The 19202-nt window shown below is 40.1% G+C and overlaps 1 protein-coding gene across 9 annotated transcripts in view; it reads right to left on the bottom strand.

Annotated features, from left to right (window-relative positions):
• Positions 1-19202, bottom strand: part of cspg5a (chondroitin sulfate proteoglycan 5a) — an 81601-nt gene that overhangs the window by 2178 nt on the left and 60221 nt on the right. For 5 of the 9 annotated variants that reach the window (XM_023276750.3, XM_023276755.3, XM_055013473.1 and 2 more), the window contains one exon: positions 10014-11047. In XM_023276750.3, coding sequence (XP_023132518.1) covers positions 10880-11047 — 168 coding nt within the window. In that variant the 3' untranslated portion in view covers positions 10014-10879. Of the gene's footprint in view, positions 1-10013; positions 11048-13376; positions 13479-18589; positions 18647-19202 lie in introns of those variants that run through there. The other 4 variants (XM_055013471.1, XM_055013472.1, XM_035951204.2 and 1 more) reach the window with 3 other exon arrangements.

Below are 19202 nucleotides of genomic sequence, written 5' to 3'. Positions count from 1 at the left end.
GCTGAGATATTAGTTCAACACTATGTATTATGAAAAGAGGCTAATTAGGAGTTGTCTTTCATGCCCCAGTAGTAAATAGCTAAATAATAACAGGGAACAGTAGTTTGCACGACAGTTATCAGATCGCATCTCAATGCGTCGACTTCAGGTGAATCTGAATGAGCACTGTGGTAATTTTTCAGAGAAAGTCCTGATGGAGATCTTACCGGGTCAGGTCGAATAATATTTTTGTATCACTTTCAACTTGGCACAAATCTGAACTTCATGTCAGACACCTGTACATGTACTTCCAGCTGTTTGTACGAGTCTTTTCTCTGACAATTTTTAATACCTGCAGCATCAAAAAGAAGCAGGATCCATATGAGTGTCTTCAAAGCAAAATAATTGCATGCATTCATGCATGTAGAGAAACAGCGGTAACTTCACTAATCCCTTAGAATTAGAATTTATCCCCACGTGAAGACAGGATTGATCAGGATCTATGCTGGTGAGCTGTCAGACACAGAGTCAGTTAGTTACATAATAGATTTCCATTTAGTCTTTTTTTTCTAAGTGCAATGTTATTCATTGTGCCAGCTAATGTACTGTTAAATCTCCTATGTATGACAAATATTGTGTACTGTATATCTCTCTGTCACTGTGGCAGGTTTGCCAGAATGAAGTTGTGAGGAACATCAACATAAATGTGACTTTTATCTGAATGAGTACACCATCACTTCAACAGATGGATGAAACTGCAGCGTTACATATTCCCTTCCTACAAGCAGCTACAGACTTAAATTCACACATTACTGCAGCTGAAGATGGAGCCCTAACAAAAAACAACACTACAACTCTGACCACCACAACAAAGGCACAGGCCAAGACTTTATGTAATCACGTGGACCTCATCATCATCATCATCATCATCATCATCATCATCATGAGTACAGTTGGGTCACATCACTCTTATCCCTCTGAAGTCGCCAGCCGCCATCACCCTGTCCTGCAGCCAACCAGTCAGTCACTCACATGTAGTGCAGGAGGAGGAGGGGAGGATGGGGGAGTTACTCTCTGACCGGTAATGTATCGCCAGATTTCCATTAGAAAAGAAGCCAGAGGGTCCTGTTCTGATCAGCAGCATTCCTCAGAGCCTCATTAGTAAACTAGACGGTGCCAGAATGATTCATTTAGACTTTACGGGGGTGGAGGGGGGCAGTAAGAGAGTAAGAAATGCTCTCGTACACACAGCTTCCCCCCCTCGCTTCTGTCGTCGTTCCTTTTGGTTTCAGTCCCTGCTTTTGAGGCGGCTTTGTAAGGCACACTGTGTGCTTGTGTGTGCATGCATGTAAATCTAAATTAAGAGCACTGCAGCTTTCTGGTTCTGTCTGCATATGTGTCACTATATGTGTGTGCTAATTTGCATATGCAAGTAAATCAAACAATAAAATACAAGCTTTAAAAGAAAAGAACGAGTGAATGAGTAAATACATGGGCAAATAATTGTAAACAGATCATTAACATAAGAATAAATACCAGACCTTAAGTTTGCAGCTGTATTTGAGTACATTCTGTGTTAATGTCATTATTTTCATGCATCCAGTGTGTATTTTGCACAAATATATGTGTGACTGTGTGCGTGTGTGTGTGTGTGTGTGTTGGAGTGTACATGCCTCCTTCATGTATTACTATTTGTGTGTGCCTGCATCAGCCAATCACAGCAGCCACTTCAGGATCCTAACACCATCATTCCACCACATCGTCAGCCAATCACAGGCCGCTGATGAATCCCAAGTCCCAGCAGGTTTGACTCGAAAATGCAAAAAAAAAAAAAAAAAAATCTTCACACGCCTTCACCATGTTCTCTGTTCTGACTTTTTTCCCTGCTCCCATTCTTACACCCTTGATACCCTCCACACATAACACCACTGAGAACACTTTTTCTAGTTAAAAGTCCGGCTGCAAGTCATGCATCTTATTTGTGAGAAAATGAAAGTAACCCAATACATTTACTCAAATACTGTTTATTTTAGGGATTCTTGTAATTTATTTATTGAATCCTATTCTACTTTCTAAATTTCAAGAGGATTATTCTTGTGTTTGTTCCACTGAGTGGTGAACTGGGTCAGAACAAATGCAGGGATGAGGCAAGACATGGAGCAAAATCCAGTTTTTAATGAGACACAGCAGGGGTCAAACACAAGCTGGTAGTCAACAAGGTAACCAAAACAGACAGGAGCAAGCAACAAGACAAAAAACAGTGACAAAAAAAAAAAAAAAAGAAGACATGGTGGAAAGACTCACTGAGGCTCTGGCAGGAACAGGACTGAAGAACAAGTAGTGGCCATACAAGAAGAATCAAAGAAATAATACAAAGAATGGCTGGAAGGCTCATGTTGGAAGGGTTACAAAGACAATCTGGCAAGCGAATGGTGATCTGATAGGTGTATTTATACCGAGGTGAATGATTGGCTGATTGAACACAGGGGATGGGAAACTAAACCGAGAGCGAAGGTAAAACTAACCAGATGGCACCGTGACAGGAAACCATAGCTTTGTGTTTGATCAAAGGGAATCAGTGGATTTGTTGGGTTTCATTACATAATATATTGTCAGGTCTTGACTTTGTTATATGATTTATGTATTGAGTTGACACTATATATAAAAAAGGGGTTGTCATACACAGAATTTGTCATTTCCAGACTCTAGAAAACTAAAAATGCTATAGATCTGAAATCTCAAACCTAATTTCAAGAGCTCTCTTGATGGTCAAAAGGCAAATCTAATGGCTTATGAGGTTTTAAATATAAAAATACAACTAATCTTTGACTATGGTGCCATCAGATCATGCATAGTTAGTTGTTATACATAGTTCTTCCTCCTCTGGTCACTAATGCCTATTAAAAATATACAAATAAAACAATGAGTCAGCAATACTGAAGCTCGACAATCACAATATTAAACACCCCATACGACAATATAACACTTTATATGTGAACATTCTGCATAATATGGACCTTATATTTTGAATTTTGGGCTCCTAATGCTTCTACAATTCTACATAATTCAGCAAGAGCTGACTGACTGCAATAATTAATGAGGGAGACTACATCAAAACAATAAAACAGTAATCTGGTAGAAGCCAGAAAGCTGCACAGAGAAGGAGGGGAACTGCAGAGTTTGTGATAAATCTCTGTGGGTTTGCTTCTGTGAGCAAACCATCCATCCATAAGGGATGTATACTTGTTTTATCATGTAGAGAGTCCCAGCTGACACTGGGCGGGAGGACGTGTCCATCACAAGGCTAACGCTAAGAGACCGACAACCATGCACGACCGATTTAGAATCACTGATTAACCTAACATGCATGTCTCTGGACTGTGGGAGAACAAGTCCACACACATCAGGGCTTTTACTGGTGTTGGATTTTTGTATGGTGACATTTCTACACACACTGTCCTGATGATTGATGGCTGACACCTTAGATGAAATACCTTCCTGAACTCAAATCTGACCAGAGTCCTGATGTGTGCCATGAGACAACTGTAAGTGACAGCTGGACAGCAGTGTGGGAGAGGATTAGGGCCGTCTGAAGAGATGTCAGGGTGCAAAGTTGACGCTAAAGTGAAGTTGAGAGCAGTTTTAATGCTCTGGTTTCCTACACTTAGTTACTTGATGTCCGTAATGCAGCATGAGTCACTTAATCTGCCTCGTCCATCCATGTGTGAGTGTCTGTGTGTGAATGTGTGAAGACAGAGGAAGCCGGAGGTCACCGAGTTTGGATCATGTCTGCTCAAACTGTTGCCTTAGAATGGGTTTCCATGGCAACGACGCCCTCTGTCTGAAGATGCATAAAATCGCTGCCAGGCACAGATAAGTGAGAGTGAAAATGAGAGAGAGGGAGGAGGGAGGAGGAGAGGGATGCAGTGAAAATGCTTTAAAGGTTAATGGACATGGAAAACACACACAGGCTCACATTGGGGTTAATATGTCCTTTTACAGCTGTAATAGATGCAAATCAGCACGCTGCTGTCTTTACTCAGAGGGATCAGGTGTTAGGATGCTGATGGCATCTGTGTTGCTGGTTAAAATCAGTCCAGTTAAATAGTTTAAGCTTCTCTTACTGCTCTGCACACAACAGCCTTAACTTCTTTATCTAATTCCAAGCATCGAACAGCTCATACATCATTATTTCCATATTATATAATTTTATGGTGGGGGAAATATTGTATTAATCCTCCATTTTCTCATTTTACAACACATGCATATTATTTGCAATTATCGGTGTTATCTGAACTTTAAGTGATTTATATATTCTGTTTTTTTTAGTTTTTGGTGCTGGCTTGTGTCAATGCCAAAAGATTTTTTGTATAGTTGACCTGAATGAAATGTTGAATTTATTATTGGTCATGTCTGGTTGTGCTTTTCCATCTGATAAACATTTGAGCAATATGTCTGACATTTCTGGTAGCAGCAAAATTTGTTTAGGATAAACAGAGTAAAAGGTAGGAAGCAGTAGCAGTACAGGGCATTATGACTGAACAGAGTCAGACCTGCCACCTGTTAAACCATTAGAAATGACAGTTTAAGTTTGAAATTGGTTGTAAATCCACTCTAGTGTTTTCACATCATCTTCTTAAAGTTCATTGAGATGATGAAACAGCAACAACACCAAACAGTTAGAGCTGGTTGTGTCTGCATGTAGACAAATGGTGTATTCCAGTCTAATTGGTGAGGAATGCTGTAGTACTGGCAGATCTAAAAAGCATGGCCAGGTGCAGCAGTGCTCTCAGGATAGTAAAGCGGTGTTAGGTGAAATTGTAATCCAGATTTCTTTGTGTTTTAGTAAATCACACTCCTGTTTGTGTCCTGTTTCCATGGTGGAGTTTGTAGTATCTTCCCAGGTTGGCAAAAAAAAAAAAATCCCTATAATTGTACAGATATGGCGGGACAGAAGAAATAACTCGACCCAGAATCGACCCAGGTACACTGGTCGATTCTGTATTTCGCCTAAATCCAGGTCACCACACATGGTCCACAGTGCAGTTACTTTGGCCAATTATTTGTCCAAGCTGACCAAACATTCCCAAACTCAAAACCTAGTAAAATCTGGGAACCATTACTGGGCAGGGTTTTGGTGCACTGCTGACAGAACATGGCTGAGGGTGCCAACACCACAGCTCCATTTAACCATGTACTCTTTTTCATTGCTCTGATGGCATCTGAATGTGTGGGGTTTATATGTAAATGAGCAAACCAGTAACTTTCCTGTTAAACTTGTGATGGCAGTCTTAATATATCAGACCTACTCACATTTAAGTTACAAGTCTGGATGGCATAGAGTCACATTAACGGATAGGCACACTCAAGTTTACATCGTACTGATGGCGGACGTTGTTGCATATAGTGGATGATACAACAGTCTGAGTCGTAAAACTGTAAAAGCTGTGACTAATGCCAGTGGATCTCTTTGTTTCTTTAATATATTAATAAAGCCAGTCACGTATCCCATGTCTGAAAAGGGTTTAAGCCTCAATCTGCTCGATTCAGCGGACTTCCTGGGTAGGGGAAGCAGTGTAGAAACTAGATTTCCGTTGATACAGGAATGCATTTTCAAATGTATTTTCCTTCATTTTGCCCCAAAATAAGACAGACAATTTAAAACAAAATAATGGTCTCCCTCAACTTGCTTGACAGCTTATCCGTAGAAGGAAGAGACGTCACTGCAATGACTATGGAGACAACACCAAAGACGAAGGCAAGTTAAAATCAAAATGTGAAAAATTCGGCAGTCGCCACAATTCAATTACATTTGACAAAAGTTGCCTTACTCTTACAAATGAGCACATAAAGGTTCAGTGTTACTCTCAGAGGATGACGACACCTCCCCCATCCTGCTTCACTTCTCTCTGTTGGTAGCGTAATGCCCACTTGTTGCCATGGCGTCCACTGGTACTTCTGGCTGCACTCGTTTCAATTCAGACGACCCTCCTCAGTGTCAGTATGTGTGTGTCTGAGCATGTGTAGTCATGTGCTACTGCATGTGCCCACTTCCAGAGGAGTGTGTGTGTGTGCGTGTGTGTGTGTGTGTGTGTGTGTGTGTGTGTGTGTGTGTGTGTGTGTGTGTGTGTGTGTGATAAGCTGACAGAAACAAAGAGAGTGATAATCACTGTTGCTACTGTTTTTGTGGCTCACCTACTGCTGTTTCCTTTTCTGTATTTTAAAAAGTCCTTTCTTTTGCTTTCTGGGGGCTGAAATGCTCTCTTACCCCCCTGTCTATTTATTTGAAGAAAAGGGAAGGGCACCCAGACCTTCCCCCACCCTCCACCCATCAGCACCCCTCCACTCTGGGAAGGATCGCCCACAATACCACTGTTTAACCCGTCGCATTCGCAGGGATCCAAAGGAGAAACCTGACAAAAGGCTGCAGGCGCTGTGGCCTCATCTGAAGCCCATTCAGGGCTGTTTGTCAGCTTTGGGTGACTGTGTGTGTGCTGCTGTACTTCTATCCTTGTGGGAACCTGTTTTGGGGCCAAGACTTATCTGAAGATTTGAGATTTGGACTTAAATCACAAAAACTGGGTACTTGAAATTTGACATACAGAAAAGACTCGACTGCTTAAAGGACTGACCCACTAGAGAGCTGATTCACCAATGACTTGAATGTTTTTCAGACTTGAAAACATAATCATATTTCAAGATTTTACAATTTCAGAAAACAAAAAAAATTAAAGGAGCCTTTAATTGGAATGATTCAATTTAATTGGATGTTTTATTTGAGATTTCTGTAAAATAACTTGAACTAGAACTTGCGGCTTGATCTAAACTTGCCCTGACTTGAAACTGGATTTAGTTTTGTCTCAAATAACTTGACTTGAAGAGAATCTGGATTGAAACTTGTCTTGAATGACTTGACTTGAACTTGTGTCAGATGACTTAATACCTGTCTTGCACTTGTCTCCAATGCACTGAAAAAGGAGAACTGTTGGACTAACTTAAATGAATTGTTTCAGTTGGTAACATTCAATTGCATAAAATTAATGCAAATCAATTTAAAAAAAATATTTTGTTCAGCAGTGTGGAGGTGCAAATGCCTTTGCATGTGTGTGTGTGTAGGAGCATGGGAAGCTGACAGATGCTTTATGCATATATGAATGTGTGTGTGCTCTATTGTGCCAGTTCAGCATCCTGAATGGAACAAAAAGTTCACCAGACTAGAGTTGAAATATGTGTGGGAGGTGTGTGTGGCTGCGTGTCAACATGAGGAGTTCATTTCTATAAGCTCTACAATGTTCACTTAGTCTCTAAAAAATGGAGAAAATCACATTTATAGGAATTCAACCAACCACTTTGTGAATCATTTCATTTTGTGTCGTAAAATTGGTTTAGAAAGCTCCCCCCCTCCAAACAGTATGGATGTTTATGCGTGCATGTGTCTCTTTTTCTTTCCATACACAAGTGCTTCTGTAAGTGTTATCTATTTGCAAGTGTGAGCGCATCTGGATGCACATGTGTCCAGCTGGAAACAGGGAAGCGTCTCTGGAGGCAAGAAACATGCAGAAGCAGCAGACTGTTCCTGGTGTTGACTGTCATGATTTATGCACTGGAAAGAGATTATTTCTCTAACAGTGGACCCCCTGTCATTTTTTGGAGATGGAAAAACTCACAATCACTTCGTCGATTTTTGGACTTTTCATTTTCAGCCAGTTAGTTTGTAAAATGAAAACACTGCACTGAAAGTTTCCAAGTCTTTCTTTCCGGGTCAAAGCTTGGCATGTCTGAAATTTTGAACTGAGTGAAGTGAAATGTTCATTAAATCAATGGCTGTTTTGGTCAAACAAATTCAGCATTTTCACCATTTCACAGTATCTCCCGCTATCCATCCTAACATTTTACCTACAGTCTTCATCTGATGTGTGATATTTTGATTATGGATAAAACAGCAGAAAGCCAAAAATAATAGATCTTGAAGAGATTTTAATATCTTCATGACAAGCTTAAGGATTCATCCTTAACATGTAAGTTGATATGCTGCTTTAATGGTGTATATTCCAACAAAGTGTCTTAAAGTAGCACAGTTGGTACACAGTAATCCTAGAGTCTTGGCCCTGTGTGCAGTCGTCTCTTGCAACTCACCAAAGAGCATTTTAGAATTCTGTTCCATTTAGTTCTGGCATGAAAGCTTGTGGTTATTGAGGATCATCAAATTAATTACTTTGTAAAGTTTTTACATTTTTTATTATTAGTCAGGTTAGAGAAAAATGGTTTAGTTGCTAACACGTAACCTAAGTTTGGCATTATATTCATGACATGCCAGCTGAACTGTCTCCGTGGCGACGGAGACAGCTCCAAGGTCATGGGATGTGTGTGGAATCTTCAAGAAAATCAAGTGGAGCTCATGATGAAAATGTCTTCTGAAATATTCATCACCCTCTAATAGCCTTTAGTTGTATCTCTGATATAGTAGAATCTAATGTGAAAGTGTAGTAAGTGTGCTGAGTAACTAAAAAGATGACAGCTGTTAACTATAGATGTGCTAACAAACAGTGTGGGGCAGCAGTGTCACTACAAGTCATGACATTATTGGGTCAACTACAGCCGTGTCTCCCAAAAATTACATTTATATACAACTAAACTTCCTTCTTATCTACGTTTTGGAAAGAAGTGTTTTTTTTCTTAAGCAGCAAAACTACAGGCCTAGGTTTAGGAAGCTATCACATTTGGTTGACAATTTCACAACTGCTTGTTAGAAGCTTGGTTAAGCACCAAAATGACTTGGTTAGGTTTTGTTAAATAGGTTTGGGTTCAAATGAAACCATTTTACAACCTGTTTAAGGGTTCTCTTTCATTTTCTGGGTTGCCAGGGAGATAAGCTGGTTGGCTGAAAAGAAGTGACAGTAAAGCAATTGACAGTTCTCCCTGCAGTAAGTCGCGTTCCATTTTCAGTTCGCCTGAACCTCTGCGTGTTTTCTGATTGCAAGAACTGCTCCTGTAGAACCTTTTTCAGGGCAGCGTTTTGGTGAAGAACAAAGTACCTACTCCAGGCTCAAAGATGCCTGTTTAAACTGAGAAGACAAACTTCGGAAAAGACAAATGCTTATAGTTAAACTCGGAGAAGACAGAAGCTGACAGGTTACATTCAGAAAGGACAACAAGCGCCGTTTTTCTGCTGTGTCCTTATTGAGTAGCAGCCCTCACCTGTCTAACATCCCCATGAACAATGTAAAATTCCCCACATAGCCGAACATAACAAACCCTCCATTGTCAGAGTTGTTACAAGGTAAATGAAGTGGAGTTAAATCCAGTAACTTTCATTTGTCACTGTTTGATGCACATTTGTGTGGCCATTCTTGAAAATCTTTGCGGCAACTCGTGCTCGCCAGAGTTCCTGATGCAGAAAGCAATTCAATAAAAATGATAGACTGATTTAAAACATATTTGTGATATACTACAAAAAAGCCTAATCTGGCAGAAAAATATTTTCCTTAAAATAAATAATTGAGAATATTGTTTAGATGTATAAGAACATATTTTTTGGGAGACAGGGCTGGCATGGTAGTAATGGCACTCTTTTCTGAATCAGATAACTTATATTTTCTCAAGGATTTCGAAAGTGACAAGCACAACAGAACATTTAGTCTGGTCCGGAATAAAACGTATAGTATTAGTGGATGATGCCACCACCATGCATGGACATATTTTTGACGGAGCACTTCGGCATAACCATGACATCTTGTACCAATTCATTAAATTAAATGTAAAAAAATAATTCTAATGTCATAGGGTGCTTTTGCCATGTTGGTGCAGCTTCATTTGCAACTTTTCTCTAGTTTAGGTCACTACACTTTCCAAGTAGCTTGCCCAGCACTGGTAATAAAGTAATCAAAATGTACCTAAACCTGACTGTGTTCGCATAAACAAGGAAGCACATGTACAACAAGGATCAAAGAAGCTGCATTCAAAGCCATGCAGAGAGCGTTCAGGGGAGAGAAAGGGGGGAGGCGACATTGAGGAAGACACAGGATCCACAGAGGTCATGTTAAAAAGGTTTATTTCAACAACTGTCTGAATCTTGTTTGTTTATTCTCTGTTCGAAGTCCCAAAAAAGTACAAAAAAAAAAACAAGTACATCAAAGGATTAGAAATCACATCAATGAAAACCAAGACACATTGTGTTGCTTCTTTAGAATCAATCCAAGCAATTTTTTTTTCCCAATATTTATACATACTCACTGGATTAGTCAGACAAACATCAAAAACCTCTCAGTAGCTTTTATCTTAACTTTTTTTTTTTTTTACAATGACGTTTTACGTACGTTTTAAACTTCTGTATGATTTCTTTCTTTTTACAAAATACACCAATGCAGGCAGGGGAAGGTGTGTGTGTATACATATAAGCGTGGTTATGTCTTCATTTTTTCACAGTATGCGTATGCGTCTTATGTCTGTGTGTGTGCATGTGTGTGCAGGTAAGAAAGATAAGGGAGAGTAGAGTGACAGCAACAAGGGGGGCGGGGCTGCGAAACAGGGGCGTGACTGAATGTAAGGGGGTGTTGCAAGGCGGCGGCAGGGTGAGGCGGGAGGGGGCGGGGTTACTTTCAGCTGGGGGCAGTGACGGCGGCGGCGGTGGCTGTGGTGTACGTTTTTTTGCAGCGACTCAGGCCGCTCGGTGGCAGTGTTGCCGTGTCGGTTGCAGACTGTGTTGGTTGGCTGGTACATTGGCAGGCTGGTTGGTTGGTTGGTTGGTTGGTTGGTTGGTTGGTTGACCGGTTAGGCGCACTTGGCAGCGGATGGACAGACAGCAGGGAGGGGTTTTTGCAGCCTCCCACTGCCGGCGCACCTTGTCGTTTTCGGTGTCGTGTTGTCAGGTTGCTGGGGTTGTTCTGCTTTTTGTTTTGTTTCACATCATGTTGTTCTGCAGTGAGTTTACCTCCGAGGAGTTCTCCTCGCCCAGGACCTTGTGGTTCTCGTGTTTGGGGGTCAGAGAGTTGTGGATGTTGAGGGAGTCATCCTCCTTGGGCGGGGCCTTCACCGGGTCCTCCAGCTTGTTCTGGGAATTAGGATCATCCTACCCGGGAAGGGATGGAGGTGGAGGGGTGGGGGTATAAAGCACAGTTAGAACCATGGTAGCAGTTATCAATTTCATGTTCAGTAGCAACTTTTATCCTGTTGATTAGTGGAAAACTTTGCTTCAGAATTATTGGACCCCCAATGCAAACTGCTAAAAGTAGATTTCCTCCAAGATGACATTCATCTTTTCTGAAATAAATAACACCAACCCTCCCACATTAAGTGATTCTGCAACTTACAATTTATGTCCAATGCAAATGTTCAGTGCAAATTTAGGATTAATTGTGTTCTTTATGTAAGAAGGTGGAGCATAAAGTTGAGGAGGATGGAGATGTGTAGCCAAGACCAGTCACAAATCTACATTCAACCAAGAGTTGTCTCTAGATTTGACCAAGCATTGAACTAATCATTACCTAATCACACTGTGTTTGCCATAACAGTGATCCTGTACCCCGTACATGAGAGTTTTGAAACAATTAGCACTGGACATAAAACAAGTTCCATCATTTTTTTTGCAGAATCATCCCACACTGACTTTCTCATCTGATGACAGTGTTGAAGAAAACAAATATAAACTTTGGCACAATGCACTTTTGAATAATTTTTTTAATTCCATGCACTGAATCAGATTTTCATGTTCCATCTTCATGCTTTAAAGGACCACACAGTTGTTTTCTAGCTGCTTAGCTACACATCTTTTTTGGGGGGTCATTTTTAGATGCTTGCTTTACAGTTTGGCTCAAGTATTCGAGGTAGCCATTGGTTTTCATTCATTTCTGCACAGTGATAAACTCGAGCATAATCTTGAGACTTGCTTGAAGAATCCACAATAATGAAAATAATCATTTCCGTTCAACAATGGGCATTTTTCACCGCGGACATTTGACATGACACAGAAAAGCAGGGGCGTGAATCGTGAAATAATGACTGCCGAATTCCATTTTAGCGGTCACAGCTTACAGAGCAGAGCCATTGTTAATGTTATCAGCAACACCTGTGCAATTTTTACAAACAGGCCAAAATATTTGCTGTAAGAGTGGCCTATATTGTGTTTTCACAATGCAGCAAAAATAACATTTGCTGCATACAATATAGAAATTAATGTAAAACCAATGGAAGTTTGCAGTGCAGGATTGGTAACACTTCACTTTAACCTCCTCTATCTGGCATTTATAAGAAATGCACAAACATTTAGTAAATGGTTTATGGCACACTATAATGCTGTCCGTAGGTATCATAAAATTTTAAGCATTAACATACAGTGTTCTGTAGAGTTCTGGTTGTTGACAAATACATCAATATACGCTTATATCTGCCTATAACTAACAGCATTATAGTATGTTATAAACCAGGGGTTGAAGAAAAGTGTTAACAAAGCAGCTGAAGGAGAGTTACGGTATATTTAATTTGGAGTAAAGGGATTAAAACCCGCAAAAAACACTTGCATAATCCTTTAAATACCATCAGAATGGAGCAAAATCCCATATAATGTTCAAGAAAATCAAAAACAGCTATTTGTAAGCAAAGTCTGTTTTAATAGCAGCCATTTCAGTGGGTGGATGGCTCCACTGTTTCAAAATCATCATGCTCGGCTGGCATGTTGTGTTTGGCTGAGGAGACAGTGAGGTGAGCTGCATGAGCGACACCACCCCACCCCACCCATCCACCCTGCCTCCCCCCCTTCAGGCAACCCAGGAAGCACATGCACATCCACATGCAAGACCCTTGACAATGCACCCCGTGGACAGTAATGATCGCTCATGCGGAACACCCCATCTCCCGCCGCTTCACCTCCACCGACCGCTTATTGTCCCAAAACACAACAAAATGAAAGAAAAATAAACCGTCCACCCTGCTTGATTATCTGTGGGTACCACCATCATACATACCCAAGCAGTCGCTGGGGGGGAAAACATTTTGTTTTAGAGGTTTCCATTTAATTCGTCTGAATTTAATTAAGGTCAGAGGGGAAAAAATTGATTGCAGAGTCCATTTTAGCTCTGTTTTCCAGCCTCTTATCGCCATTAATTTTGCATGGCATCATCGACCCTGCTGTGCAGAAGCATCCCGGGGCGTCAGTCTGCGCCTCTTTGTCACACTCGCAATGAGACGGGCAAATACCCATCCACAGTCCATACAGACGGACACACAAGCAGAGTTTGGTGACGTAGACACATTCATTCACGTACTTGCACACACACACACACACACACACACACACACACACACACCCTAAGGCATGTGCCATTTACAAACACTCCATAATTGAATGTTTGCGTTTGAATTCAATGGCACTTTTAGAAAGGAAGAGCAGTTAGAGCATTTACCCGATGGCTGTTGGCCTAGATAGTAACTTCAGGCAGGACGTGTGGATACGTCACTTCCATGGTTACGGGATAGGGGCCCTCTGTCCTCCCGTCAGCGTGAAACTGGAAAATGTTTGTGTTTGTTGGATTTCATTGTTGTTGTGCATGGGTGGAAGGGTTGCGGGCAGTGGGTGGGAGGCACAGAGTCACGAGGACTTTTGAGTGGGTGTCATTTTGGGGGAGTGGGAACAGAGATAAACAGGGTTCTGATGAAGATGATGATGGAGGCACATGGACAGTTCCTGATGTCCTTTTGTCATGTAGTGGATTGTAATCTGGTTTAAAGGTGCTACACAATGTATCAAAGGACTAAGAAATACTTTTCACATTCATTTTTAAGATGCAATCACTGCTGAATTGCTTCATGCGAGGATGGTGCTGCTGTGTCCAGAGACACATTGGAAGTTTTAGAATTAAAGGACAAACCCTTCTAACATGTCAAATTCTCCCAAAGCTTCCATATATAGATTACTTGGCGGTTATAGCATCTTCGAAATAATTGTGAACATGTAAGTGTTTGTGTAAAAATTAAATCTTATATTTAAAGATGTTTCTGTATTTGTAGCCACACTAACATTAGCTGTGTTTCCATATAAGTGAAGTTAACTTTTGAAATGTTACAATAAAAGAAGAAAAAAAAGAAAATTCGAATTTTGCTTGTTTCGATTAACTTCTTTGAAGCAAATAAACAAGGCTGTGCTGTATTGTCAGAAGGTGGTGGTATGGGCTATGTTACAGATGGCTGAAATTAACAGTGTAGAAGAAGATGGACTAAACCACTGTTTGCTGCCGGGGAAAAAAAACCCTGAAGAAGAAAAAGGAAAACACTTTGGCCCACTACAACAGAAAAATGGGGGAAAAAAAATTCATGTCAGATGGTACTGATCATGTTTCATGCTTTCTGAAGGCTAAGACATCAAAAGAAGTGGAAATAGCTGATCGGTCAAACTAAATATTATCAATATCATAACTTATTCGATGAAGGTGCTCATAATGAGTGCTGACATTTTTTTTTTACATTTTGATTCCATTATACTTCAAAATGCACATAAAAGTAAATTATGGAAATTCAGCTAATGTGGCACAAAGAAATATTGTTTTCTTGACCCACCATTTTTGGGTAATGAGTAAAACATATCTTAACAATTATTGGATGGATTTCCATTAAATCAAATTGCTATAACTGTGCAGTGATGTTCATATTCCTTCAGGATGATTTTGAATACGACTTTGAACCCCTTAAGGTTTTGGTCTAGCACCATCATCAGGTCAATACTTTTGGTTCATGACTAAATGACATTCAAATCATTGCACGATTTAGTGTTAATTAGCAAATGTTAGCATGCTAACATGCTAAGATAAGATGGTGAACATGGTAATTCTTATACCTGCTGAACGTCACCATGTTAGCATGACCTGTGTGAGCATGTCAGCATGCAATCTTCCTAAAATACTATTAAGAGTTGGAAGAGTGAGAAATGTTCCAGTAATAAACTTAGAGTAGGGGCTTCAAGGTAAGTAAAGGAGGAGGTTTTCCTCTTTTTTTCTGAAATGATGGGACTTATGGGAAATGTGGTCCTAAATTTAAGGCAGTATGATTGTAGCTCCCAGTCATTTTGGCTGTGCTGGATGTATGTATTTGGATCATCAGCTCCTTCCCTGCAGCTGATCACCATTTGAGAGTCAGTACACCTGTGTGTTCTAGTTGTTTTTATGCTTGGGGACACTTAAAATTAAAATATTAATATTGCTATGTGTGTGTGTGTGTGTGTCTCTGTGTATATTTGCCTGCTTGTGTTAAGAGACACCATGCATGTGTGCACATATTTGTTTGCGTTTACTGACTGGTGTTTGCCTCTGAGTGTATACAGTGTGTGTGAGTCTATATTAGGACTGTGTGTGGAGTCCAGAGGGGAGAGAGGACGAAGCAGGCGCTGCAGAGCTGCATTGGTTTTTAAAGGGGCTTGTAGCTGGCACAGGAAGTAACAGCACGGTCTGGCACAGAACAGCTTAAGTTTTTGTTATGTTCTGTATGTACATTATTTCTAAGTTTTATGTATTAAAGGCCCATCTAGAAAGCTGTTGGTATGAATCTGTCCAGGACTTATCAGTGGGTCTCTCCAGATAATCACTATGAGCATAATTAATAATATATAATTATTTTCTCCTTTACTGATGCCCTGTCTTCCTAATTCAGGTCTTATTTTTCTTAAGAATTCAAATTTCACCTTAGACTTTCAATTCAACTGAACATTTCTCCTTCAGAAAGTCCCTTTGTGCTCAGATCACTCAGAAATGACAGAATCTGGTGGCTCAAGCTGGTTCCAGTTTCTCACAGCATAAAGGATCATATGAATGTATTCATTTTAAGAGGACTATTTACTGTTTTTTTGTCTTTTCTTTTTAAATGTAGAATTCTACTGCAAACCTGCAGCGTTTGGACTTCGGGTCAATTCATTTATGATAAGTCAGTCTGAGATCCAATTCAGTCGATGGAAATGAAATCCTCTTAGAAATTACAGCCAGTTCTGCTGGGTCAATTCATTTTCTGTGTTGAATTTATTTAGTATTGACAGAAAACAATTCCATTTCACTGTTTTGCTGAAGAGGAAACCATGTGGCTGGACTGCTGAATTACTGTGAAGGAAAGATTGAGGACAAGTGGGTTCAATCTACCACTGTGAATGAAACACGAAGCGTTCTATTACTGCAGGGAAACATAAGTGTCTTTTGTGTTATTGTGCAGAAACGACCGGCCTGCATGTGTGTATTGGCTGTTGGATGGCTGCCTTTTTTTTTTTTACCTTATGTGTGGTTCAATTTCTCTGTAAATTCTTCCTTTTCTGACATGGTTTTCTTTTTGCATTAAAGCCTCAGTGTGTGTGTGTGTGTGTGTGTGTGTGTGTGTGTGTGTGTGTGTGTGTGTGTGTGTGTGTGTGTGTGTGTGTGTGTGTGTGTGTGTGTGTGTGTGTGTGTGTGTGTGTGTGTGTGTGTGTGTGTGTTTGGTGGTGCCTCGGCTGTCTGGACATGTGACAAGGACCTCACAAGGTCAACAGTTTCATGCCGCAGGACCGAAGCTGTTTTTATGTCTGTTTGTGATTGAATTTGTATTTTACCTTCAGGCTCTGTATCTTAAATGGGTTTTAAGGGCAACTTGACACAATTTTTGTGATCGTGATTTAATCTGTGCATGGCTAACATGTACTGCAACTATGTTCTTTTGGATGATGGTTGCATCGCAAGTATTTTAACATCCAACTTCCAGTTTAACTAGGTACAAATGTCTCCAAACTCAGCTTGTATAATAACATTTTATGATAATGTGGCTTCTGTTTTTGATTTGGTTTTGGTGCAGCAACAATGCGTTTTCACTATAAGAGTTTTGAAACTTATCCCTAATATTATAGAATTATTTTACAAGATGAAAGTCAGCACGATAAGCTGCTCCAGAAAAGGCTTGTTTAACAATGAGCTCCAGGTATCACCTTTAGGCCAAATACATCATCTGTGATCCAAATGTTAACAACAACAGTCATTTTATCGCCAACACAGGACTGGAACCTTCTCATAGAAAGACTAATGAAACTAAAAAACAACTGAATGCAAGCTATTGAAGTCTCCTAATGCGGGTTTTCTACAGCGTTGTTCATCAGTGGTTGAAAACAAATTAATTAAATATGTCATTCATTTAAACTGCTAAGTTAAAACATTTTTTTAGAATAAGTTCATAGTCTATATTTAAAGGTATTACATTTCCAAAAAGCTAAGAGACTCACAAGAAACAGTTTAACTAAAGAATAGATTCTAAATGCTTTGTTAGTCTCTCCTTGTAAAAACAGTAAATCTCAACAGTGAGAAGTCCATGATAAGTTTGTTTTGTATTCCTTGTGATCAAAACTGGGAGTATCTGAAATAACAGACCTGACAAAGTTTCCCTTAATCAACAGAAGATATTATTAAACTGTTTTAACAAGCTGTGAAATCGCTTCTTCTCATTGTGATGTATAAAATAACTGGAGTTGTGCTATAAATTCTAAAAGCAAAGTCAAGCTTAAAGAGCCTGTATTGTGCTTTCTGAGGGTTTCTCTTCCTTTAATTTGTTATGTAAGTTATTTGTGCCTGTAAACCGTCTGCAAGCTTATAAAGTTATTCTTTCCCACAGAAAATTCTGCTCTTTACCTTCCTAAAACGCTTGATTTAAAGTCCAGACTTTTCTTAGGTTACAGTTAGTTTGACACACTGTCAGAGAGTGAGCAGCTTCCTTATAGTCTGCCATTAATTTTTTACTATATCCCTCTGCTAAGGGTACATCCCTGTACTTAAAGCACTGGGGTTACATTATGCAACCAATGACCAATTACAGAAGCCTGGGGGTGTTGTCTTAAAGAGACAGGAGCTAAAATGAAGTGTTTCAGACAGAGGGCTAAAAAGAAGCGCTACATAAATGTGTAGCATTAGAAAAATAATGTGACTTGTGAACATTAAAGTGTGTAAATATATTCGTCGACCCCAAAATAAAATCATAAACCTGTAAATGTTCGTAACATAGGCTCTTTAAATGCTACGTTTTTGTTCCAAAAAGGCCTCACATTTGCTCGATTCAGTGTAAAGACCACAGTAACCACCAATAAACGGAATTTAGCTAAATGACAATATGATGTTTTAATGCTGGATCCTCTAATACAGGCTATGATTCTTCTCTGTCTGCTTTTTATGCCAACTTGTTTAGCAACTGAAGCTGGAAATCTACTTCTTGGCTAAATCTGGCAAATACTAATGCAGATTATTGTGTGTTATTCTTGGTGAATAAGGTTAAGTATATGAAGGTAGGAAGAATACGCTGATTCTAATATTCTGTTCTGGTATTTGCTCTTGATCGTTACCTGGAGCACAAAGTTTACTACCTTTACAGAAACTTTCACAAATGTAAATGTGCCTGAGTAAATGCAAAATGTTGGTTTCATCTTCTTAATTTCTAGTTAAATAATTAGTTAAGCTGTGAAGCTATCCAGTTCTAACATGTCATCTTTTCCTTTGTTTTTATTAAGGGAGTAAGGCTTGGATTGAAAGTTGAAAAGGGTGATTGACAGGGCCACAGTAACAATGAGAGAGCTGTTTGGGAAGGTGAGAAAGGGGGGAGTCGGGACTATCTGACATTTGGGATTTGGTCTTACCTCACAGTCGGACTCCTCTTTGGTCTTACATTCCCAGGTGTATCTGCTCATGGTTTTCTGAGGGGAGGGGGATGGGGCAAAGGGTTATACTCCTCAAAACCATAAAAGGCATCCGCAGAGAAAGACAGATTGGGATGGACAGAGACAGAGGGAGGGTGAAGTGGACAGAGAGAAAGAACAAGAGTCGGAGGAGCGACAGATCAGAGACGGTACAGAGAGATTAGGGATGGAGAGAGAAGAGGCAGACAGGAAGAGATAGAGGCAGACAGATAAACTAGACAGAGAGAGAGAGATGGAGTGTTGGAGACAGAGACCCATAGTAGGAGTAGACTTCCTCTCAGATGTCAGCTGATATTCCCAGCTGGCTACAGACACTGACTCCATTCTAACACAGACTCTCTGGTGCTGCCTGGCTGTTATTCTGTATCACCACAGTACATACATGTTTGGATATTTCTGGTAAGGTTCTCGACGGTCGTGGCACAGACACTGGGCTGTTAGTTCGGAGGGGAATTGAGGTTATTTGCTTTATTAGAAGGTGTATTTCGGGTTTATTTGGGGAAAACTGGTGAGTTGGTATGGTTTTTGGTTTGGGAGATCCTCTATGCAAAGG

The sequence above is a fragment of the Amphiprion ocellaris genome, chromosome 9 (genome assembly GCF_022539595.1).
Source record: "Amphiprion ocellaris isolate individual 3 ecotype Okinawa chromosome 9, ASM2253959v1, whole genome shotgun sequence".
In the NCBI taxonomy this organism is placed as follows: domain Eukaryota; kingdom Metazoa; phylum Chordata; class Actinopteri; family Pomacentridae; genus Amphiprion; species Amphiprion ocellaris.
The sequence above is the reverse complement of the archived record's forward strand: the minus strand, read 5'-3'. Positions and strand labels throughout refer to the sequence as shown.